At 54.3% G+C, this 24,777-nt stretch overlaps 2 protein-coding genes across 3 annotated transcripts in view; one reads left to right on the forward strand and one right to left on the reverse strand.

Annotated features, from left to right (window-relative positions):
- The window catches only part of SEC14L5 (SEC14 like lipid binding 5), a 39,763-nt gene extending 28,792 nt beyond the window's left edge, over positions 1-10,971 (forward strand). For both annotated transcript variants that reach the window (XM_082291949.1, XM_082291950.1), the window contains 9 exons: positions 846-1,035; positions 1,349-1,437; positions 1,838-1,908; positions 2,535-2,706; positions 3,341-3,475; positions 3,854-3,991; positions 4,724-4,969; positions 5,867-6,045; positions 7,033-10,971. In XM_082291949.1, the coding sequence (XP_082148075.1) occupies positions 846-1,035; positions 1,349-1,437; positions 1,838-1,908; positions 2,535-2,706; positions 3,341-3,475; positions 3,854-3,991; positions 4,724-4,969; positions 5,867-6,045; positions 7,033-7,138 (1,326 nt within the window). In that variant the 3' untranslated portion in view covers positions 7,139-10,971. The remainder of the gene's footprint in view (positions 1-845; positions 1,036-1,348; positions 1,438-1,837; positions 1,909-2,534; positions 2,707-3,340; positions 3,476-3,853; positions 3,992-4,723; positions 4,970-5,866; positions 6,046-7,032) is intronic.
- Positions 10,972-11,190: 219 nt separating this feature from the next.
- On the reverse strand, positions 11,191-21,625 carry NAGPA (N-acetylglucosamine-1-phosphodiester alpha-N-acetylglucosaminidase; the record flags this gene model as incomplete). The annotated part of the gene is made up of 10 exons (XM_082292124.1): positions 11,191-12,776; positions 13,314-13,374; positions 13,530-13,661; positions 15,024-15,071; positions 15,871-16,079; positions 16,869-16,997; positions 17,229-17,337; positions 17,912-18,051; positions 20,741-21,226; positions 21,474-21,625. 10 exons carry the CDS (start codon positions 21,623-21,625, stop codon positions 12,518-12,520), a joined length of 1,725 nt encoding a protein of 574 aa, XP_082148250.1. The 3' UTR covers positions 11,191-12,517.
- Positions 21,626-24,777: the final 3,152 nt, after the last annotated feature.

The following is a 24,777-nucleotide window of genomic DNA, read 5'->3' on the forward strand; positions in this document are numbered from 1 at the left end:
AGCAGCACGTGCAGCTTTAATCCAGTTGGATTTGCAGCTGACAGGCTCTTAGGCAGATTTGGCACTTCTGTGGAATCCGCCAGGGTCATTGTTAATTCCTGCTGCTTGGCATTCCTGGCAAGTTTTCTTTGATTCCTCAGCTAAAGAGGACAGGGCAGATGTGGAAGGAGGTTGGAAGAAGCCATTCTGCAGACTTGCTTTGGAAAGCTTTTGTGCCTGTGATGTTAGAATTACTGACAGTGCTGGCATGAGTGATCGGGAGAGAGTGTGTTGTAGTTTTGGTTGATTTGGACCAAGAGTTACTGTGGTGTGGTGGAGCAGGGAAGCCTTTGGAAGCACTCAGCAGCTTTCCTGTTCAAACAGCAGCAGCAGGGCCTGCACAAGAGCTGGAATTGGTCCTGGTGGCATCATTCAGGCTGCAGAGCTGTGATTCCCCTCCAATGCCTGGTGTGGTTCACGTGTTACCTGGGGCTGTTTGTTACCTGTTGCCATCCCGTGCTGCTTTGCCCTGGGCAGGTGAACTTGCAGCTCCCTGACTTTCACACGGTATTTTGGTGCTCCTTGTGGATCACCAGCCAAGGGAAACATCAGCCAGCCCGGGGTTTGCTGGGGCTCCTGGGAATTGCACTGGGGAAGGGCTTCCCACAGGCAGTGACTCGGTCACTTCTTTTGTGCTCCTGGCACCCTCTGCTGCTTCCAGCTGGGTTAGCGAGGGAGGCAGAGTGGGAGTTTAATGTTTGCTGTCTTAGTTTTAAGAGATTAAAAAATGGTGTAGAGTGTGCAGCCTCGTCTGCAGGCCAAATGGAACATTCCAGTCCTGATGCTGGGACTTTCTCTTCTTGCAGATCCCCAAGGATGAGCACATCCTGCGGTTCCTGCGCGCCCGTGACTTCAACATCGACAAGGCGCGGGAGATGCTGTGCCAGTCGCTGTCCTGGCGCAAGCAGTACCAGGTGGATTTCATCCTGCAGTCCTGGAGACCCCCTGCCCTGCTGGAGGAGTACTACACCGGGGGGTGGCACTACCAGGACAAAGGTGAGGAGCTGCCCCTGGCACAGGCTGGTTCTGGCACCACACCAGTGAGCCGGGATGTTGAAGAGAGCTGTATGGACATTTGAAAAGTTAACAAAGCAGTTCAGTGCCTGTGAGCAGCCACTCTGCTTCCCTGGAATTGTATTTCCTCTGCACACATCTGGCAGATCAGTCAGTGCAAAGCAATTTCTCTGAAAAGGTTGTTTTTGGCAGTGATTTTTATCCTTTCAAATATTTAATGTGGCTTTTGAATATGGTATGAGAGTGATGCCTGGGGGACTAAAGTGCTCCCCTCTCGAAACCCTTTGTTTTGAAGATGGGCGGCCGCTCTACATCCTCCGCCTTGGCCAGATGGACACCAAGGGTTTGGTGAAGGCCCTGGGAGAGGAGTCCCTGCTGCGACACGTGAGCTGTGCCTTCGTGTGCCACCTGTTCCCCTCGGGGTGTTTGGAAGTCTTGTCATGGGGCATCAGGAATCCTGGAATGGTTTGGGTTGGAAGGAACCTTAAAAGTAACCAAGTCCCACCCCCTGCCATGGGCAGGGACACCTTCTACTGGCCCAGGCTGCTCCAAGCCCCAATGTCCAACCTGGCCTTGGACACTGCCAGGGATCCAGGGGCAGCCACAGCTGCTCTGGGCACCCTGTGCCAGGGCCTGCCCACCCTCCCAGGGAACAATTCCTTCCCAATATCCCATCCAGCCCTGCCCTCTGCTATCTGTATTTTTTTAAAATAAGATCTCCAGGCCATTGTGGTTCCTTGGCCATGCTCGGGCTAATCCCTGTCTGTGCTGGCTTTGATTCCAGGTTCTGTCCATTAACGAGGAAGGACAGAAGAGATGTGAGGAAAACACCAACATCTTTGGCCGCCCCATCACGTCAGTATAATTGGTTTTCCAATGCTTGCAGACTTTCCCTGCCACAGTGAAGGATGCTGCTGTGGTTTGGGGTGATGTCCTTGGGGTTACAGTGCAGACAGCAGTGTGTGTTACGGGCTCTGTGGGGACCACAGACATATATAAATTTATTTGTTAGACTGAAATGCAGACAAATCCTGCAGTTTCATTGGAAAGCAAGCATTGATCCTTCCTTACATCATTTTCATGTCCCATCTCAGATTAATTTCATCTTCCTGTCTTGGTGATTTTAATCCACATCTTTGAAATTCAGGGTTTTTATTTAAATACAGGAGCCTGTCTGCCAGATTCCGCCTTCATTTAAAATGCATTTTTACATTATTTTTAGCAATAGGCCTGCATACCTTCACCCTCTTCCAGAGTTACAGATGTTCTTGCCCTCGGGGTTGGGTGTCTGTGTTACCTGGAGCTCACCTGGATTTGGGTGTCTGCTGCCTGAGTGGAGATGTGCTTTTTATTGGAACTGCTGGTGTCCCTTGTTGGCTTCCCTGGATCCCCCACGGGCTGTGGGGTTACTGTGGATCCTAAACTGAGCAGCCACCACATTCCAAAGTTCTGACAGCTCTTTTCCTGCCTGTTTATTTTAGATCCTGGACTTGCCTGGTGGACTTGGAAGGGCTCAATATGAGGCACCTCTGGCGGCCTGGGGTGAAGGCCCTGCTCAGGATCATTGAGGTGGTGGAGGACAACTACCCCGAGACCCTGGGAAGGCTCCTGATCGTGAGAGCACCACGGGTCTTCCCTGTGCTCTGGACCCTGGTGGGTGAAACCTGGGCTCTGCAGGATCACTGGCACTTGTGCAGGTTCACAAAGAGCTACATCAGCAGAGGCAGGGAGGGAAAAACTCCAGGCAGCTTGTGGTGAGCTCCTGAAGAGGCCAGAGCAGAGCCAGGCCATGGGGTTCCTGTAGCTCACTGGGTTCTAGTGACTGCCATCCACCAGGACAGGATGAGAAACCTGAATCCCACCCCATTCCACCCAAACTTGGTGGGTTTTCGTATAGATGGGAAAGGACAGGTATCTTTTAGTCTCAGGCTGTAGGGCACTGAAGGGTAGTAAGTAGTAAATAATAAATCTGATTCTGCCTGGTGCCTGCTGGCTGCTCTGGCAATGTGAGAAAGTGGTTGTTACATTTCTTGTGAGGTTTATAGGTGAGGCAGTGACTGTAGACTTTCCTGTACATGAAGCAGAAAGTGCTGTGAGATGATGATACAGAGAGAGAACATTTTCCATTTGTTATCCCTTTCTTTGGGAAATGCCTCAGAGCTATGAAGCTCTGCACTCTGCTGAGGCCTTCCAGGCTAGAGCCCAAAGCATTGTGGTGAGATGGCTCAGACAGTGTCTCCAGCTGCCCTCAGTGACAGCCGTGTCTTCTGTGCCCTTTTTCTTTCAGGTCAGTCCCTTTATCAATGAGAACACACGGCAGAAGTTCCTCATCTACAGTGGCAATAACTACCAGGGCTCAGGAGGGCTGGTGGACTACGTGGACAAGGATGTGATCCCAGACTTCCTGGGAGGAGACTGCATGGTGAGTTTTCTTTCCTCTTGTGCAGGTGGAATCTGGAAGTGATTCCCTCTTCCTCACCACCTTGGCCTTCCACTGCCTTCTGAGAGGTGTTGAGCCTCTGTGCTGGCCAGGATCCCCCTGCTCTGGGCACGGGGCAGTTCATTTGGGCACAGGAGGCTGCCCTGCAGTGGTGGTGCTGCCCTGGGGATCCTGGAGCAGGGGCAGAGGGCAGCTCTCTACAGGGAGCTCAGACAAACCCTGGTAGTTCCAGTGAACTCAGAGCCACTGTGCACTCCTGGCTCAGCTGAGGGCTCAGCCCGTGTCTGACAGCCAGCAAGTGTTCCTGGTTCACTGCTGGGACGTCCTGACCCCTCCTGTTTGTCTGTGTGACCATTGCAGTGCACTGTCCCAGAAGGGGGGCTCGTCCCCAAGTCCCTTTATCAAACCGAGGATGAGCCGGAGAACTCGGATCACATCCGGCTGTGGACAGAAACCATCTACCACTCTGCAAGTGTCCTCAAAGGAGCCCCCCACGAGGTACAGAGCAGAGCTTCCCTGGGCTGCAGGAGCTGCTGGGCTGGGACAGTGACGTGTCCCCTCTGCTGGGGCTCACTGGAGCAGCCAAGGGTTCCCACAGAGGGAGCAGGAGAGGACTCGGCAACAGCTGCTGTTCCTGGACAGGAGCAGCTGGAAGTGTGGGAGTTAAGAACAGCAGTTTGAGCAGCAGTGTCTCTTATCTCTACTATGGCCTGATCTTCTGTAAGGTCCAGTCTCTTCCTCCTCCTCCTGGGGGAAATAAAGGCCCCTCAGTTTCCACTCTGACAGTTCAGCTCCCATTCGTAGCTGGGACAGTGATGGGGTTGATAAAGGAAGGTGTGTGCTGGGAACTGCCAGGTGGGAGTCACCAGGAAACAGGATGTCCCAAAGAGGAGCAATTAAGTGCCAGATCAGCCCTCTGGCCTCTCTGTTGGGGAGTGACTGATTTAGCTCTTTGCTGTGTCCTGCTTTGTGCCTCAGTTCCACTGAGGTTTTCCTAGAACAAGTAACTCATTTACGAACAACTCTGATATGGGGAGAGAAGGTGAAAACACCTGAGTGGGTGTGGTAGGGCTGGGAATGGGAGTTGGTGTGTGTCCCCCTTAGGAATCAAGACCATCAGCCAGCTGAAGGATTGAGGGGCCAAGTGTGTTTGCCCCAGAGTGGGGAGGAACACACTGCTGCCATCTGAGCACCTGACCCTGCATGCGCCTTGTTCTGGTCCCTTCTTAGATACTTGTGGAGATCCTGGAAGGGGAATCTGTCATCACCTGGGACTTTGACATCCTGAAGGGAGATGTGGTGTTCAGCCTCTTTCACTCCAAACGAGCTCCTGAGCCAAGTCACAAAGAAGCTGCATCACCAAGCCCGTCTGCTGCAGGGGACAATGTGCAGCTCATTGACAAGACCTGGGTGCTGGGGGTGGATTACAGCCGGGTGGAGTCCCCTCTGGTCTGCAGGGAAGGAGAGAGCATCCAGGTCAGAGGGGTTTGGGGCCTGACATGGGTTTAGAGTCCTGCAAACTCCAAAGTAATTGGGTGGTAGGGAGGGAACTGATGGTGTGGGAAATGAGGTACTGCTGGAAATGGGGGCTGTGGCCATTCCCAGCAGCTGGGGAGGGGGGTTCTGCCCCCTCAGGTGAGACCCCACCTACAGAGCTGCCTCCAGCCCTGGGATCCAACAGCAGAGGGACGTGGAGCTGCTGGAGAGAGTCCAGGGGAGGCCACAGAGATGCCCCAAGGGCTGGAGCCCCTCTGCTCTGGAGCCAGGCTGGGAGAGCTGGGGGTGCTCACCTGGACAAGAGAAGGCTCCAGGGACACCTCAGAGCCCCTTGCAGGGCCTAAAGGGGCTCCAGGAGAGCTGCAGAGGGACTGGGGACAGGGATGGAGGGACAGGACACAGGGAATGGCTTCCCACTGCCAGAGGGCAGGGCTGGATGGGATATTGGGAAGGAATTGTTCCCTGGGAGGGTGGGCAGGCCCTGGCACAGGGTGCCCAGAGCAGCTGTGGCTGCCCCTGGATCCCTGGCAGTGTCCAAGGCCAGGGTGGACATTGGGGCTGGGAGCAGCCTGGGACAGTGGAAGGGGGTGGGAATGGGCTGAGCTTTAAGGTCCATTCTCACCCAAACCATTCTGTGATCATTTTCTGGTTTCCCTGTGAAAGTGGGGAATCCTAATTTAGAGGGAGTCATTGGAAAGAGACTCCAAGCTAAAAATCTAATGGAAAATAAGCTAAACAAGCTTTTCTTCCCCCCCCCCTACTGGTACTACAGGGCTGTGTCTCAGGCAGGTGGAACAGGTGAATGACACCTGTGCTGGGCCATGCAGCCATTCCCCAAGACACCCGTGGTCACCTGCTGTCCCTTCCTCTCTGCAGGGGTCCCATGTCACACGCTGGCCTGGCTTTTACATCCTGCAGTGGAGGATGCACGGGCCCCTGCCCTGCTCCAGCTCCAGCCTCCCCCGTGTGGACGATGTCCTGGCCTCCCTGCAGGGCTCCAGCCACAGGTGCAAACTCATCTACTACTACGAGGTGCTGGCCTCCAAGGACTTCAGGTAGGGCATTTACAAGGGGTTCACTACGAGTTGCACTGAGTGTGAGTTAAACATTTGGGTATCAGAGACCCCACAGGGGCTGTGTTTCACTGACAAGTGGATGGACACAAAACTGGTGGCACTGGTGGCATTTTGTGCAGCCAATCTCTGCTGGTGCTGTAGATACTTAAAAGTTCCCTTGACTCTGTGTCCACCAGTGGCCTTTGTGCTTTGGGTCTTGCTTGCAGCTGCCTGAAGAGCAGGAGGTTTTTGACTCAGGAGGGTTTTTATCTTAGTTGGGAATATTTTGAGAAGCTGCTTTTGGAGTAATTTAAATATCAGCTGGGCTATTTCCCAGATAATTTTGTTTGGCACTTGAGAAGGACGAGCACTTCTGAACAGGTGAAGAGTCAGGGTGTGCCTGGCCTCCTCCTTCAGTGCTGAAAGCACTTCCCAAACTCCTGTTAATCTGAACTCTCTGCAAGTCCTTCACCTTTCCCTGAGCTGGAGGAAGCATTGGACAGAACAGACCTGAAGGTGCTGAGCTTGAGGTGTGACCTGGCCAGGTCCTGTGGGGTCAGAGCAGCAGAAATGCCTCACTCCAGTCATGCAGATGTGTTCCTTGGGGCTCTTCCTGAGCCCAGCCTGCTTTTGGCAGGAGGAGCTGGAGCTGCTGGAGTTGGGACTCTGGTGTTCAGCAGCCTGGAGTCCTTGGGTTCACAAGGCTGCATTTGGAGTGCTGTGAGCTTTCCTTTCTCCTCAGGGACAGCTCCCAGAGGCTCCAGCTGTGTCTCCTTCCCCAGAACAGTAGTCAGAGACAAGGAATAATATCTGTAACTGGGAAAAAATGACTGATGAATATTTCATCATGACACAGAGATTCTTAGAGAGCAAGTGGGAAATGAGACAAAAATTACTCTGCAAGTGTTAGAGAGCTGATCTGTGAGAGGAACAGTTATCCCTTAATTGCTGCCTTCCTAACAGCACATCTGCTCTGTCCCATCCTAGGGGATCCATGTCGAGCCTGGAATCTTGCAACAGCGGCTTTTCCCAGCTGAGTGGAGTCACCACATCTTCCAGCCAGTCCCAGAGCAGCTCCCACCTTTCCAGATAGCAGAGCCAAGGCTACAGCAGCAGGGGGAGACCCCCCCGAGGCTGCTCCAGCCCCAAACCAAAGAGCTCCAGGGCTGAGCCGTGGGGCAGTCAGTTGGACACACAGAGGCCTCTGGGAGCTGCTTCAGCCACAAAAACTGAAATTCCAAGGGCAGGTTCAGGAGGTTTGGGCCAGCTGCCTGCCTCTCAGTAGTCTCCTTCACCACCTGTGGATTTTGGGTGCCTGTGAGTTTGCAGGAATCCGTTCCACTCCACTCCAAAGGGCTCTTCCCATCGGTCCTTTTCCTGCAGAGGAGGCTGATGTTGCCTTACCTGTTGGACCTTTAGATAATTCCTGGGTAGCAAAAGGAAGGGAATTTCCTGGGTGCCCACGGGGTACTGGTTCCACACTGGACAGTCAAGTGGGCATTCCAGGGGCAGGGAAGGAACTGCCAACACCTGGGTATGGGTAGGACGGTTCAGAAATCACTTCCAGGTCAAACCAAAAACCTCTTCTGGTCTGGCAGGATGCTCTGGGAAATGTGTTGGATTTTTTTAACCCTGCTGAGAAACAAAGTCAAAATGGTTTTTTTAGAAATTCCAGGCGTTGAATCTGCCTGCAGCAAGTGGCATCTTCCAAACTATTGTTTCTTTTTACTCAGGTTTACAGCAATAATGAGTAGGTCTGTCCCATTCCTGAGTGGATGGGAACTGAATCCAGTTCTAAAGGGCTAAGAAAAGCAATATTTGATTTCCTGAAGGCACAAGATTTTCTGGCAGTATTACAGACTTTCTTTTTTTAAACATGAGCTCACTTGAAACCTTTCAGAGAGGCATGTATGTATGTAAGCACTTACTGAAGCCTATTTATTCTATACTAGCTTATTTTAAATTATTTTTTAACTTATTTATAATGTCAGAAATGACTATTTATTAAAAGTTACCTTTTTTTAATGGGATGAATTTTGTTTAGGAAAGGAATAAGTGCTTGTCTTCAATCCCAAGCAATCTTTCTGCTTGGGTGCCGATCTTTGGGATCGCTGATGTTCCTGCAAAAGGGCTGCACTGGGGTAAGGGCTGTGTCACCTTCCTTGCAAGGAAAGGTGACAGTCCAATGCTTTTTTTAGACTGTTTTTTAGGATTAAGAAACAGGGATTGAGTTCAGGAGTTGTCATGAAGATGCACTGTCTTCCTACACACCAAAAATGCCATGTTTGTCCCTAATCTGATTGTTCCTCTAGTCAGGTTGGGGAGCAAAGTTATCCATGTTCTTGTCCAGGTGGCAACAGAATGAGAACAGGTGTCAAATACTCACCAGGTTTTTATTCAGGAATCTGTGAAGTTGTTCCTTCCCACCCTGCTTTTTTTATCACTGGTTTTGAAGCACCAGGCTCTGCCAAAGGAGGAAAGAGCCAAAATATTTGGGACAATGGGAGGCAAAACTTGATACAGTTTTGAGTTGTTTGGTGGGGTTTTTTAAGAATTGGAGCCAAGGGAATCACTCTCCACCTTGCATCTCTCCCTGTGAACAGGTAACTTGGTTATGTAGAGCTCAGGGAAGTTCTGATTCCCAGTTCTCAGTTGTTCCATAGACTTGAATGTTTCTCCCAGACAAATGAAACTTCTGTCTCTGGCATTTCAGCGTAACTGGAGTCTGATAAAGAGGGACAAATACCACCTTTCCTCCGGAAGGTCAGGAATTCTGGAAGCAAAAGTGCATGTGTGTATCCCTCATGGAAAATCCTTGACCCAGAATAAAATCTGATTCTAGAAACAGTTTCAGACTCCCAAAGCCCCAGGAGCAAACCCAGCCCTGTCCCTCCTGTGCTGTTTCAGGATTTTACCTTCCTTTCTCTCGTGGTTGCTCACGTCCTACAGTGACAACATTCCTGTTCCCTGGGTTTGCTCTGGGTAAGAATCTCTTTCTTTGCCCTGGACTTTTTTTTAGATTTTATTTTGAAATGTGGGACATGCTTTTTTCTGCCCATCAGAAGTTTTGGGTGTTTAACTTTTGTCAGGGAAGCACCTGGAATTTGGCCTCTGGCAGGTCTCTGAAGGGTGAGGTGAAGGGCTGCTTCCACAGAGTGTTCCTGGCTCTGGGGATATCCCATTCCCAGTTTTTCGCCTTGTTCCCTGGCAGTACCACTCCTCTGCCCATAAGAGATTGTGGCACAGGTCTGTGAAGCAGCTTGTGACCTCTCCTTGGCAGGGCTGCCTGGGTTATTCCACCTGACAATTTACTTTAAAACCAATTTAAATAATCCAATCTTTTTTCCCTTTTTCTCCTGAATGTTAACAGGAGAAAGGGAGCAACACCTTTTTAAACCTGACCTCGTGAACTGCAGAGACCAGAGACACAGAATTCTTCTACATCGCCTTTTCCCCCCTCAAATGACATCAGTGTGCTTTAGAAAACAAACCCACAGTTTTCTTCACAGTGAGCTGAGTCTGGGAGGGGTTCTGGATCCTCCAAAATCTCCTAAACCAGAGCCTTGGGAAATGGCCTCATTTTGGGTGCTGACAGTGATGCAGCAAAGCCCTCCCTGCTCCCTCCCCAGCAGCTGCTCTGCAGCGAGGCCAAGGAGCTCGGGCTGTGTGCAGGGAACGAGCTGCTCCTGAAGAACCGGCTCCCAGGAACTCGGGGCTCTCCCCGTTCCAGATCCTCCGTATGCAAACACAACACCTACCTCAGAGCCGGTGCCACGTCTCACGGCTGGGAGGGGAGTGCTGTGCCACAGTTCAGTTAAATGTGGCCACACGGGAAACCTTCATTCTCAGCAAGCTCTCCAGGTTTGCCCCAGTGCCTGGGGCCCGTCCCAGGGCTGGGAAGGGCAAACACGGAGCGTGAGGATGGATGTCGGATGGCCTCAGCCGTCGTTCAGGGCACAGTCCTGAGCCATTTTTTGCTGCCTCTCCGGTGTGAAAAGGGCTTTTCCCCGCTGAAGGAGAGAGAAGGGCTGAGCCCCCGGGGCACCAGGGCCGGCTGCAGCTCGGCAGGAGCAGCAGCAGCGGGGCCGGGGCCGCGCCGTGAGCCGGCACCGGGGGCTCTCCCACGAGGCACCTCAGCAGCTCTGCCGTTCCTCAGCTCCTGGACTCGCTGTTGGGAAGAGAATTCCCGACTGGCACCAGCGAATCCTGAGTGAGTGAGCTGCGGCCGTGTTCCTCTGCTCAGCCAGCTCGGTTCTGGCCGCTCCCTTTCAGGAACTTCGAGTAACAATTTCTAATTCCAGTTTGGTTTATTATCTTAAGATTTTGAAAATGCCATAATCCACTTGCAATTCCCAGGAGGAATTGGTGAGCCCAGCTCTCCACCACACTGGGCTGGGAAGCTGCTGGGGCTGAGGCCAGCCCTGCTCCATGCAGGGAATCCCTCATCTCAAAAGGCATTTTACAAGCTCACACTGCTTTAATATCCCAAATGTTTGTACTGTGAGCAATTAATGCAAGGTAGAGACTTAACTGACAGCAGCTGTCAAAGATTCCTGCATGCAATTAGCTTTAATATTCCTCCAACACCTTTGTGATGCTCCTTACATCTGATTATTTCTCTCTTGGAAAGTGAAATTGGAGTCAAGTCACGTTTGCTGGCTTTTAGTGACACCAACACCCACTTCCAAGCGTTCAGTTACACGTAAGTTAAATGGGCATTAATTAATTTTTTTAGCAAGCACTTACATTCTCTCCCTTGCAGCTGGCTTTGGTTTTACACACTGAGATCCTCATTTTTCTCATCCAAAACCCCCAAACCTCCTGTAAGAGCCCACCACAGAGCGCTGTAACAACTGTCCTCCAGTGACCGTGTCTGTGGGTCCTGGTAGAGCTGTACTTTTGGGTATGTTGGAAATAAAACATCTCTGAGAACACGTGGAATTGTTTGATTCAACTGTTGAAACTGCAGGGCAATGAAAATTTAAGCCTGTGTGTTGCTCTCTTAGCCCCAGAAGCAGAGGTAAGGCTTGTATTCACTTTTTCCTGCTTTTTAACTAAAATGTTTGAGCTTTTTTCTAGAGAACCAGCGTTTTTTGTTTACTTTCCTAGCACAGAGTGGGCTGGAACAGCACAGCCTGCAGTGTGACTGTTATAAAAAATAAAGGAGCCCCTGGGTTCCACTGGGTGGCTGAGGTTAACTGGGAAAGGATCACAGCTCCTGCTGCAGCTGGACATCAGGAATTTCAAGGTTCAGGCAGGTAGCACTAATAGACTTTATTCAAGTTTCAAATAATCTTCTGTAAATCATAGAAAAATAGTCTCTTGGTTACAGGCTGATTAGATGCCAACACTGGCACAGAAATTACACATCCTTTACTTGGAGAGGTAAAAAAGGGAGTGCATAAAGATGTGTGGGGCTCAGACAGGCTCTCACCCCTCTGCAGCATCCAAGGGGCTCATGCAAGGCTGGGTTTCCCTCACAGGGAAGCAAACTCAAACACTGTTTAATGAACTGCAAGGATGTGCTCCACGTTTCCAGACGAGCTGTTCGGGATCCTGGCTTGGCTGGGGCCCTTGCTGGTCCCTCTGAGGAGTGCCCAGCTGGGCCAGGGCAGCCCAGTCTGTGTCATGCCAGCCCAGTCTGTGTCATGCCAGCCGTGCCAGGCTCTCCCTGTCCGTGCCCCTCCCCACAGGGGGAGCTCCGGGCTGTGTCAGGGCTGGGGTCCCTCAGCTGATGGAGCCGGGCAGGGCCCTTCAGCTCCGGGGAGCTGGAGCGATGCACAAATGGAACCTGTGACCTGACAGGGCTTTCTGTAGTGCTGTGCTGCAGGAGCTGCCCCAAAACACAGTACTCATCACCCTCTGGGGCTGCTCTGGGCTGAAGATTGGTCACAAAACATTCCAGCCCTGCATGGGGCTGTCACAACCCTGGGTGTCAGCCCTGAGCCACCACCGTGGCCAGGGGAGGAGGGCTCTGCTTGCACTGGGTGCTGCACCTGCTTCAACATTTTAGAACAAACGTTTTGTCACTTTTCTGATTAAAATCTGAGCTTAGCAAGGAAGGGCAGACATTGACTGTAATACCCTTAAGCCCAGCTTTGTACTAGAGGTGATTTATCTTGCATCTTAAAAATACTCAGCACTGCTCAGGTGAACAGGTACCCTTCTGAGGCACCGTAGCTTGCATCCTTCACCTGTTTCCCTCAAGTTTTGGAAGGAACCAGACCCTCTCCTGCTGCAGCTGTGGAATTCCCTCACCCAGGGGATGTCCTGCATCCCCTAATGCTGCAGTCCTGAGTGCTGGGGCAGCAGGGAAAAGAAAACCATGGCCTCACAAGCAGGGGAGTTCTTGGGCTGAGGTTCCTCAGGCAGCAGTTTGAGACTCCCAGTGGGAAGAACCCCAGTCCCAGTTGGTGCTGAGGGGCTGTGCAGGGTGCACAGTGAAATACCTCATCTCTTCCCATCCACGACTCTAAAGGAGCTCTTGGTTTGGGTCCTGAGTGTCCTCGGGTTCCCGAGTGTCCTCTGGCTCCTGAATATCCTCCCGGTCCCAGGCAGCAGAGGGCGGTCTGTGCGGGGTGTCCCCGTTGATGTCCCTCAGGGGGTGGTAGCGATAGTCCCAGTCCCGGTGCTGCCGCTGTGCCCGCACCCGCAGCACCAGCCCCACGTTCCCCAGGGCACTCAGCAGAAGCACCAGGGCCAAGGCAGAGCTCAGGGAGAGCCACGAGCCTCTGTGGGACGCACAAATCACATCACCAACAGCTCACCTGTGTCACCTGTGCCCAGTGTGCAGAGGATTGTCCTCCCTTCTCTGCGTTCCTGAGCTTGTGGGCCTGCTCTCAGGCAGGACAGAATCACGGAATCTTTTAGGTTGGAAAAGCCCTCTGAGATCATCGAGTCCAACCATTCCCCAGCACTACCAAGGCCACCACTGACCCCTGTCCCCAAGTGCCACACCCACATGGCTTTTAAATCCCTCCAGGGGTGCTGACCCCAGCCCTGGGCAGCTGTGCCAGTGCCTGACCACCCTTCCCATGAAGGAAATTCCCCAATATCCAACCTGCCCCTCCCCTGGCCCAGCCTGAGGCCATTCCCTCTCCTCCTGTCCCTGTTCCCTGGCAGCAGAGCCCGACCCCCCCGGCTGCCCCCTCCTGTCAGGGACTTGTGCAGAGCCACAAGGTCCCCCCTGATCCCCCTTTTCTGCAGACTGAACACTCCCCATGCTCTGTGACTGCCTCTGAGATGCACAGTGAGCACCACACACTTACTCTGACAGAGAGAATTTTTCTTTGCTCTTTTCCTTATTCTGGGAAGCCAAACACTGCCCAGCTGGAAAACAAAGAGGGAAGAAAGGTGGGGAAGGGTGTAAAATTCCACTAAAAAAGAGCAAGCTTAAGCAGAGCTGGTGACTAAGCAAACACCATTATGCACTAAAGCTGCTCTTCCAACTCTTTTTTAGACCCCACCCCCCTGCAGTCGGGTACCTCTGTGTAAGTGGTCCTGCAGTGCCCCGTGGTGGGTGATGTTGCAGCTGCCCGTCTCGGGGTCACAGGGACACGAGTGGTCACATGCACAGCGGCTCTGGCAGCTCGGCCCAAACCAGCCCAGGGGACACTCTGGGGATGGGATCACAAAGGGATTGGTCATTGCCAAAGCTCCACCTGCTCTGAGACCACCCAGGCTGTGGCTGCAGCTCCCCCAGCTCAGCTGAGCCTGCAGCAGCCTGGGAGCACCGTGCTGGGAGTTCCAGGCTGCTCTCTAGTGTGCCTCAGAGGGAAGTTTGTGAGGAACTGGGATCACAGAATCATGCAATGGTTTGAGTTGGAAGGGACTTCAAAGCTCATCTTGCTCCAACCCCTGCCACGGGCAGGGACAGCTTCCACTGTCCCAGGGTGCTCCAAGCCCCATCCAGCCTGGCCTTGGACACTGCCATGGATCCAGGGGCAGCCACAGCTGCTCTGGGCAACATCTCTGGGATGGGATTGGCTGAGTGTTCCCAGACTGGAACAGAGCATCACTGACAGAATCAGGCACCCAGGAAGTTCACACCCCACTGTAATTAACTCGTTCACTCAGATACAGGGGGGCCTGGAGTGGTTACAGGATGGAGAACAGGGCCAGCTCCGTTAGCACTGGCACAAGGAGTGTGAGGGTGGGATGGCAGTGCAGCCCTCTGGAGCATTCCACAGGCACTGACCTGGATCACCTGAGGCCTGGGCTACAGCAGGGCCTGGTGCAACACCCTGGAGCAGAGGATTTTTTGTGTTCACTCAGGGGCTCTGGGAAAGGAATGCAGTTCTTTGGGGCTGAGACTAAACAGGAATCCACAATTTTCTGTTGATGAAGCAAACTCTTCTTTCTTCTCTGCTCCTTCCTCTCCTTTCTAGCCCCTTTGGGTAGGATAGGCAGGCCCCAAAGAGCTGCAAGCCACCTGGTGATGTTCAGGCCTGAGCTGCCCTGGCAGAACTGCCCCTTGCTTTGCCTACAACAGGTGGCTCAGAGGTGACACAAAACGCTGTCCCCAGCCCCGGTGGTCACTGAGAGCAGCCCTTACTGTGCTCACAGCCGGCGGGGCAGGAACAGGCTCCGTGCATGGGGTCACAGGAGCTGCCGTGCTGGCACCGGCACTTCTGGCTGCAGGACTCCCCGTAGGAATCAGGGGCACAAGCAGAGATGTCACCAGGGCCCTGGCTGCAGAGGTGAGCAATCCCAGCTCACAGCCACAGCTCAGGGCGTGGAGGGATGCCCAGCAACAAGCTGAGTGTGTGCCCTGAACAAGGAGCAAGGGCTTGAGTGTCTCACACCAAGCCAATTGTGGATGTTCCAGCTTCAACTGAACTCTAACTGCCAAAACAGAGCAGCCCACGGGGTGGCCTTTCCCTTCCCTGCTCCCTCTCGGGCAGGCAGCTGTTGGGAAGGGGTTCCCACTCCCCTCTCCCTGGCTGTGAAGAGGCAGTGGAGTAGCAGTCAGTATTTACCTTCAGTGCAGTTGCTGCCAGTCCAGCCGGCGTCACACAGGCATCCAGCTATGCAAACACACAGAACAGGCATTACTGACAACAAAAAACACTTGGAAGCAGCAAGGACTCGAAATTAGGAGCCTGTGCCTCTTGAGGTGTCCTCTTACCCCTGCTAGGGAACCCCCAGAAGAGGAATCCTGTGCTCACACAAAGGGTGGGTTCACACACACCCCCTCCCCAGCTGCAGAGCAGAATCCCTGCTGATGGTATTCCCGGGGATCAGCTCTGGGTCAGCTACTGGCAACACCTGCACCCACCAAGCTCTGCCCAGCCACTGGGGCACACTTGAATGAAAGCTGAGTCAGGCGGACAGGAAGAGAGTAACGGGATTGGGCACAGAGGGGTAGAAGCTGGGGTCAGACATTCCAGCAATCCCTAGGCTCAGATTCATGGAAGAGTAGCAACTGCACACTTGTAAACATTACAAAGTAGGAGAGGCAAGTAAAGAAGAAACAGTAAGGGGAGGGGACAGAAGCAGCTGCTGTCACACAGTGTAATACACAGCCCTGCCCATCAGCAGCCTCACAAAACACCCAGAGCACAAGCCTGGGGCAGAAAGGGAAACTGAGGCACAGAGCTGGAAGTTTCGAGCCCCGAGCCCCAGCCCAGCCCTGCTGCTGGCTCCCAAAGGCAACGTGCTCTGACCATCTGTGCCTCAGACGCTGGAGGAGAGGGGAAGCAGCCCCACCCACCCAGCTGGTGGCTGCTAGGCAGGCACAGAGATTCCCCAGGGACATTCCCAGGGATGCAAGGCCAGTTCCTGCCTCGCCTGCAGCCCCTCCGTGGGACACAGCGCAGGACTCACAGGCGCTGCAGACGCCGTGCAGGCTGCAGTTGGCAGGGCCGCAGTCCAAGGTGTCACAGGCGGGACCTGCCCAGAAGTGGCCGTCGCAGTGGCAGTGCCCGGCCACGCAGAGCCCGTGGCCACTGCAGTCAGGAGGGTCGCAGCCCGGCTCGTGCACACACACCACGGTGGAGATGCTCCGGGGACAGCGCCACATGCTGTCAGAGGAGCTGGGGACAGCAGAGGGGACAGCGTGAGCTGGGACAGCACTGTGCTGCCCAGCCCGACCCAACACCAGTTATGGAATCCACAGATTCCCTCCTGATCCACACTGCAAACGTGAACATTAATACTGGGAAAATATAAACATAAAACTACATTGCAGTCAATGTTTTAACTGTGTGATCAATCCCATCTGATAGGTATCATTTCAAACATGGAATTACAGAAGCAACACAGTCTCCCTTTAAGCAATCCTAGCTTCCCTAATTTTGGCACCCAATGCACCTTTTCTTGAATGTTATTTGCTTTGATATAAATGATATAATTGCAGTTATGGCAACTGAATGTTAAATCCCTTCATGTTTATAGTCAGAACTGACTAAAAAGTTGAATTTGAAGTAAAATATTCTTTAGATTCCCTCCAATGAGGCAGGGCAGGGTCTCCCAGTCAGTGTTTCTCTTCCATTAATAATAAGCTGCTGACAGATCTCTGCTAATTCCCGTGAATGTACAGCTCTGAGCCTCCCAGACTAAGAGCTGCTGCCTTATCCAATTCCCACATCAGCCACTCAGTCACAGGCACAGCTTTGCTGCCTGTCTGGAACCAGCTCAGCTTTAATCCTGGATGACTAAATGGAAAAAACATGGAGTCACTCAATGGCTTTAAATTTGAGAGCTGCTCTCTCCCATGGATCCTGTCACCTGCCTTTGCTGTGCCCTCCCAGCCAGGCCAGCGGGTGGGACTGGGCTCTGCACCCTGACAGGAGCAGCCCTGGGCACGAGCCAGCAGCACCTACCAGTGCTCAGAGGGGTAGTTGGCAAGGGTCCCGTTCAGGACCAGCGTGGCAGAGCCTCCACCATCCAGGTTGATAGCATTGATGACTCCCTGCTGCTTCAGGAATTCTGCCATTTCCCACAGGTTGACCCTGCAAAGCAGAGGTTGTTTGTTGATTTGCCTTCAGTGAAGCTGTTAGATCAGGAATGTGTTGCTCTCTGTGGTGGAAGGGGAAGCTCTCCCACCCCGGGCACCCTGAGGAGGGCTGTGTGAGCCTTTTCTGGCCCTCCTGAGTTCTGCAAGTCTCTGCCTTAAAACATATCCCTGGCAGCTGCAATGTCCCTCCAGTCCCAGAAGTTGAAGACCTTATCCAAGCCCTTACCCTCTGGATTCTGTCTGTCCATCCACGTGAACCAAGACCAGCCGGCCCTGACTGTCGTGTCCCACCGCAGTCCTGGCTGAGATCACATTGATGAACCTGTCGAAGGTTCCTGCAGGACAGGGAACAGTTCACACTCAGCTGGGGGACACAATGGGATGTTAAGACACATCTGGTCTGCAAAACAGCTCCCAGCAAGGGGCTCATCTGAACTGAAACACAGTGAGAACACAGCCCAGGCTCCTCTTGTTCATCCAAGCCCTACAGAAGTGCTCTTGGTTAGGCTTTTGTCTGGCACAGGGACAAAGCAGGGGATTCACAAGCCCTTGGCTTTAAACTCGTGTAAGAGGCACCTGCTTCGAGTTTCTCTGGACAGGTTAGATGAGATAGGAATTCTTGGCTGTGAGGGTGAGGAGGCCCTGGCACAGGGTGCCCAGAGAAGCTGTGGCTGCCCCTGGATCCGTGGCAGTGTCCAAGGTCAGGCTGGACGGAGCTTGGAGCAACCTGGGCTAGTGGAAGGTGTCCCTGCCTATGGCAGGGGGTGGCATTAGATGGTCTTTAAGGTCCTTCCATTCCAAACTATTGTAGGATTCTATGAAAGCTGACTTCTCAAGTGCCCCTCCTCCCAAGAGCCCCATGGCAAGGACAATCATGGCCAGCCTGAAGCCAGGCCCCACAGTCTTTACCTGTGGTCTGAATGTCACCACACTCGGCCGCCCGACTCTGGTTGATGTACACCTCTCTGTTTCTCAGGAGCCAAACCACCCCACTCACAAGCTGCACAAAAGGGTTGGATTGATCCAGGACATCTTCCTCAGACAGGTAACTAGGAACAGAGAGCAGGAGGGTTACCCACAGTCACAGCATGTCATGTTAAAGCCTCTCCTGCTGCCAGCAGGCTCCTGAAGCAGGGAGAAGGGGAGAAGAAGGTGGAATGAAGGTTAGCTATATCTAAAAGGAGGGGTCAAGCAGTGTGAAACATCACCTTAGCAGTCAGAGCAGCCCGTTCTCTGCTCCTCTGCACAAACCCACAGCTAATGATGGTCCCAGGCCACTGTGCCTGAAACAACTCCTGCCAGCAATGTGGCCAGTGGATCCGAGCCAGGGTAACAAGGGCAGAAAGCATCTGGCAGAACACAAGCACAGAGCCACTGCCGAACACTCAGGGATCTGTGGAAGCAGCTGGAACATCTTGCTGCCTGTCAGCTTCTATTCTCCAAAAATGTGACACCAAACAGCTTTGGAGAGCACTTGGAGCTACAGCATCCAGCCTGCCTGCAGCTGCACTGGATGCTACCTGCTCCTTTCATCTGGGAAGGCGGCTCCTCTGCTCCTGCAGAAGGACTGTTCAGCTGCCACCTCCATGCTCGGGTGTTGTGTGTCACCACAGGGTGCTTCCCAAGGGATGCTGCTCTCTCCTGAATTAGGGTGATGAGTAACACCTGCCTCATTGGAGCCTGGTGCTGGGGGATGTTTGCAACTGGGACGAGAGGATGGGAGCAGGGGCTGGAGCTGGACGGCCATGCTCTGCCAGAGGCTTTGGGTTTAAAGGCGACTTTTTTAATGTCTTGTGGGAGCTGGATGCTCAACTTGTACTTGTTTGGTATCTGTGACTGTAGGCAAAGCTTTGTGTTTTGTAGAAAAGTGTAATTGCAAATACCTGAATGGAAAACATGCAAAAAGAATTCCATTTTCCCATGGGAAATGAACACAAAGACAACATGAACATGGCTGAAAATAGTTCAAACTACACAACAGTTTGGGGCAGGGACTGACAGCTTTAAAGCCTGGATTCACCCACTGTCAGCCCAGGGAGAGGCAGGAGCTTTGCAGGGTGGGGCTAACTGCGCCCTGTGCTGTGTCCTGCTGGTCATGATGCAGCATGAAAGAGTGAAGTTGTGAACGACTTTCCCCACTGTCCTGACAGCCTAAATTATTTACACCCAAACTACTTTTCTGGTCATGGTTTGGAAGGCACAAAGCCACCATGCACCACTATAACTCCATTTGATAGGGACATCCTGCCAGAGCTGGGGAGCAGCAGGGCAGAGCTGAGGTTAAGGGCTCAACAGTGACCCTGAAATTGCTGTTGGTCCCCTCTGCAGAAGCCCCCTCACTGAAGGGACATGTCACTGACCCACCCAGCCCCTCTCTCACATAAATCAAGGCCATGGTACTCAGGGCTGTCAGAATGGCTGCAGGATAAAGCCCTGGCTTGGCACACTCTGTGTGGCTTTGCAGGGACACAAAGCTCACTAAGGCCTGGGAGTGAGCTACCATAAGAGTGGAGAATGCAGCTTCCAGGCAGCTGCTGCATCTTCTGAGACCATCAGAAGGATCCTGGGAACCCTTCTGGGACCTTTATGATCCTGCTGCTGCTGGGGAAGGACAACTCCTGGAGGCTTTTCAGTCCAAGGAGCACTACAGTCCCTCAGTCAGAGGGTGCTCAGAGCTTCTGTCTCCAGACAGAAGACACATGGGGAGTGTCACATGGCCAGGTGGGCAAGAAGGCCAGTGACACCTGGCCTGGACCAGCCACAGTGTGGCCAGCAGGCCCAGGGCAGTGACCATCCCCTGTGCTGGGCACTGCTGAGGCACCTCCAGTCCTGGGGTCAGTTCTGGGGTTCTCACAGCAAGACAGACACTGAGGGGATGGAGCAGGTGCAGGGAAGGGAACAGAGCTGGGGAAGGGGCTGGAGCACCAGGAGCGGCTGAGGGAGCTGGAAAGGGGCTCAGCCTGGAGCAAAGGAGGCTCAGGGGGGACCTTGTGGCTCTGCACAAGTCCCTGACAGGAGGGGGCAGCCGGGGGGGTCGGGCTCTGCTCCCAGGGAACAGGGACAGGAGGAGAGGGAACGGCCTCAGGCTGGGCCAGGGGAGGTTTAGGTTGGATACTGGGGAAATTCCTTCATAGAAAGGGTGGTCAGGCACAGGCAGAACTACCCAGAGCAGTGGTGGGAGTCACCATCCGTAAAGTGTTCTAAAAAAGTGTTGATTTGTTCAGTCACAGGTTTGCCCAGAGAGGATAAGGAGTCTCCATCCTTGGAGATGTTCAAAATTCAACCAGACATGGCCCTGAGCAGCCTGCTCCATCCAACCTGTGCTGAGCAGGGGGCTGGATAAGGCACCTCCTGAGGTCCCTTCCAAGCCCAGCCTTTCTATACTGCAGCCAGAGCACACGCACTCCACTCTGCATCTCCTCTGCAGTGAACACAGAGCCCTCTCCCACTTCTACCCCCGCCCAGTGTCCCTACTGCAAGGTGGGAGAGGAGACACTGGAACCTGAGCAGCTAGAGATCATAACTTACTCAGCTTCTCTTCATCCTAGGACATGAGCCAAGGGCTACAGAGACAGCTGCACGAGGTACAGCTAAAACGTCCCTAGCTTCAGCATTTAAAGTGAGCTTCTACTCTAACTGGGGAGGCCAAGGAGGCAGCGCTGGGATCAGCTTCCTACCCAGTGATGCCTAAAAGTCTTCAGGGTAGAGAGCGCTCTCCAAACAGCCCCCAGCTCTTACCCGAACACCATGGTGCCATCTTTCCGGATGCCAAACTGAGCGTTTTGTAGGCCTCCAGAGTCTCTCACCAGCCTTCCATCACTCACAACATTCCCAAGGCACGCGCCAGTTTCCATGTTAAAGTACCCGCCGTTCTGGGCCACCAGACACTTCCTGAGCTTTGCAGTCTCCTCCACGGGGGCTCTGCGCTGAGCCAGGCAGCCGCCGGCACCGCCCGGCTCCAGCACGGAGACGGTCCTCAGGGGGTTCCTCACGAAAGTGAAGTGGCCATAGATCACCTTGCGGTCGCTGCCCTCTGGGGGGATGTACGAGACAAACGTTCTGGTGACAGCCACCGGGCCGGCCGTGCTGTTGTCGCCGGGCCACGCTTCGTGCGTGACGTTGCCGTACTTGAGGGGCTGGCAGTCCCTGACGTGCCGGTGGCTGTGCCGAGGGCCGTGCTGCCAGGGGGGGTACGGCTGCAGCGGAGGCTCGCTGGGGGGGCTCCTGCAACGACAATACCCGGTTGCCCCAAGGCCGCAAGCGCGGGGTGACGAGAGCGGCGCAGCTCGGCGTGGGCACGGCCTCGCTGACACCCCGGGCCCGCTTCTCCCGCGTCCCCGGTGTGACCCACCGCGGCTCAAGGGCGGCTGTCCCGCTTAGCACCCGCTGCACCAGCCCGACCTCAGGGCACCGGGAGCCCCGGGAGCCGGGCATAGCCCCGCTCCGGGACACGCGGTGTCCAGACACTCACCCGGCGCCGCGGGCCACCTGCAGCGAGCCGAGCACCGCCAGCGCGGCCGCCACGACCGTCCCGACCCCCGCTCGCCCCGATCCCCGTCCCGGAGCCGGGCCCGCCCCGACCCCCGCCCGGCCGGGACCCCCGCCCGCCCCACACGCCGCCATCTTGGCGGGCGCTCGGCGCGCGGGCGGCGGCAGCGCCCTCTGGCGGTTGGCGGCGCCGGGCGGGGGCCGGAGCGGGGACCGGGACAGCTCGGGCAGGGACACGGGCCGGGAGTGCGGGATAGCGCTCCCGCAGGGACACGGGCCGGGAATCCGGGATAGCGCTCCCGCAGGGACACGGGCCGGGAGTGCGGGATAGCGCTCCCGCAGGGACACGGGCCGGGAATCCGGGATAGCGCTCCCGCAGGGACACGGGCCGGGAGTGCGGGATAGCGCTCCCGCAGGGACACGGGCCGGGAGTGCGGGATAGCGCTCCCGCAGGGACACGGGCCGGGAATCCGGGATAGCGCTCCCGCAGGGACACGGGCGGGGAATCCGGGATAGCGCTCCCGCAGGGACACGGGCGGGGAATCCGGGATAGCGCTCCCGCAGGGACACGGGCCGGGAGTGCGGGATAGCGCTCCCGCAGGGACACGGGCTGGGAATCCGGGATAGCGCTCCCGCAGGGACACGGGCCGGGAATCCGGGATAGCGCTCCCGCAGGGACACGGGCTGGGAATCCGGGATAGCGCTCCCGCAGGGACACGGGCCGGGAGTGCGGGATAGCGCTCCCGCAGGGACACGGGCCGGGAATCCGGGATAGCGCTCCCGCAGGGACACGGGCCGGGAGTGCGGGATAGCGCTCCCGCAGGGACACGGGCTGGGAGTGCGGGATAGCGCTCCCGCAGGGAAACGGGCCGGGAATCCGGGATAGCGCTCCCGCAGGGACACGGGCCGGGAACCCGGGATAGCGCTCCCGCAGGGACACGGGCCGGGAGTGCGGGATAGTGCTCCCGCAGGGACACGGGCCGGGAGTGCGGGATAGTGCTCCCGCAGGGACACGGGCCGGGAGTGCGGGATAGTGCTCCCGCAGGGACACGGGCCGGGAATCCGGGATAGCGCTCCCGCAGGGACACGGGCCGGGAGTGCGGGATAGCGCTCCCGCAGGGACACGGGCCGGGAATCCGGGATAGCGCTCCCGCAGGGACACGGGCCGGGAGTGCGGGATAGTGCTCCCGCAGGGACACGGGCCGGGAGTGCGGGATAGCGCTCCCGCAGGGACACGGGCCGGGAATCCGGGATAGTGCTCCCGCAGGGACTCTCTCCGAGGGTTCGGCTGTTTCTCCACAGCACGTCTGGCACTCACGCGTGTCCCGGACAGCACAGTACATACAGCCCTACAGCCACTGCAGATCCATCACCCCCTTTCGGAGGATTAAGATTGTGTCCATTTTCCAGGAGGGAAAAATAACTACACTGAGGGAATGATGGTACATTCAGGCAACTCTGGGTTTTCCTAAATTTAACTTCAGTTGCTGGATCCTGTGGTACGCCATGGCTAACGGAGTTAGGAAGAAAATGAGCTGTAGTTTACAAATCTGTGAATTTTCTCTTTCAAGAAATGTCTAAGTCAAATACATGATTAAAAGAACTAAATCATAGAATCATGGAATGGTTTAGGTTGGAAGGGATCTTAAGAGTAACCCAGTTCCACCCCCTGCCATGGCAGGGACACCTTCCACTGTCCCAGGCTGTTCCAAGCCTGGCCTTGGACACTGTCCAGCCTGGCCTTGGGCACTGCCAGGGATCCAGGGGCAGCCACAGCTGCTCTGGGCACCCTGTGCCAGGGCCTCCCTACCCTCACAGGGAATTCCTTCCCAATATCCCATCCACCCCTGCCCTCTGGCAGTGGGAAGCCATTCCCCTTGTCCTAAGACGTTGTCAAAGTCCCTCCTCAGCTCTCTTCAGGCCTTGATTCCATAAGTGATGTGGTACAAGGGCAGGTATCTCCCCTGTGCCTTGGGCAGTGGGGCTGTGGAGCCACAAACTTGAGGCTGTATTGCAGGAGGAGAACCCCGAGCTTCCATAGCCAGTGGATTATGCCTTAGCTTTCCCAGGATAAGCACACCTGGTACAGGTAAATGTGCTGCTGTATCAGGTATCTTGCAGGTGGGAAAATGCAGTTTTATGTCACAAATTAACCAGAAAACTGCCTTAGGACAAGCCAGTGCATTAAAGGATCTTAGTTAATGGCTTGTTATGCCTCCAGTTTCATTCAGCCATGGAGAACTGCAGGTGTCCTGCTTGTGTTTCCAGCTGGAAACAAGCTGTCCAGTGGAACTCCAGGGTGGTCTAAATGTGGTTTTCATGGTCTAAACTCAGCTCTACATAAAGCATGAATAGAGTGCTCTGGGAGCTCACTCAGGATTGTGCTTGGTCTTCCGCTCAAACACTGCCACCTTTTCACAGGGATCATCATGTACCAAGGGTTCCACTGGGAGGATTCCATCCAGTTCCCAAACTCACCATGTCTTTTCTAAAGCTTACAAGAGAGTCTGGAATCACAACGTGCAGTGTAGAATCCCTGGGCCAAAAGTCACCTTTGGAAATCCACAGGGAACAGAAACCTCTCCCGAACGGGAATGAAAAACAAAGCAGTGTTTGAAAACAGAATAGTCTGTCCTTTCCATACAGTGCATTTGCTTTGCAGTTTGCTTTCCTCTCTAAAGCAGCTCCTTCCACCTCACTAACACTAAGTGGAGTACAAGGGACTTGTTTTTCCAGAACTGTTCAAAGAGGAAAGGGTGGCCAGAATTCCAGTGTTTGTTTTGCATCGACACATGATTTCCCCACTAATGGAGATAACTACCTGCTGTTTAAGATAACCAGTCTCCATTCCAGGCGTGTCACAAACACATTCCTGTCCCCAAAATGCAGGGTCTAAAGTACGGGTATGTGCAGGGGCTGGGAAAACACCTTGTGACCACACTGGGCCGAATGAATCTCAGCAGCTGAGCTTTGGTATGAAGATACAACCCCAACTCTAACTTAAGTCTAAGTCAGGCTCTAAGTCAGAATATGTCTGTTTTTCCCACTCAGTGGAGGTCAGCCAGTGGGTATTTTTTTCTGTTATCATGAGAGGAATGTGCATGCTGATGTCTAGATCTAATACTAATTCCAATTATATACTGGAATATAAGACAAATATTCTTCTGTCTTGAGCCTGAAGTTCAGCCCAGCTCTAAAATTCGGGCATGAACACAATTAGGAAATATTTTATTATTTTCCTGCCATTTGCAAATTTTTTGTTGTGAAAAAAACTTGTCTAATAATTA

This window comes from Coloeus monedula (assembly GCF_965178545.1).
Source record: "Coloeus monedula genome assembly, chromosome: 16".
In the NCBI taxonomy this organism is placed as follows: Eukaryota; Metazoa; Chordata; class Aves; order Passeriformes; family Corvidae; genus Coloeus; species Coloeus monedula.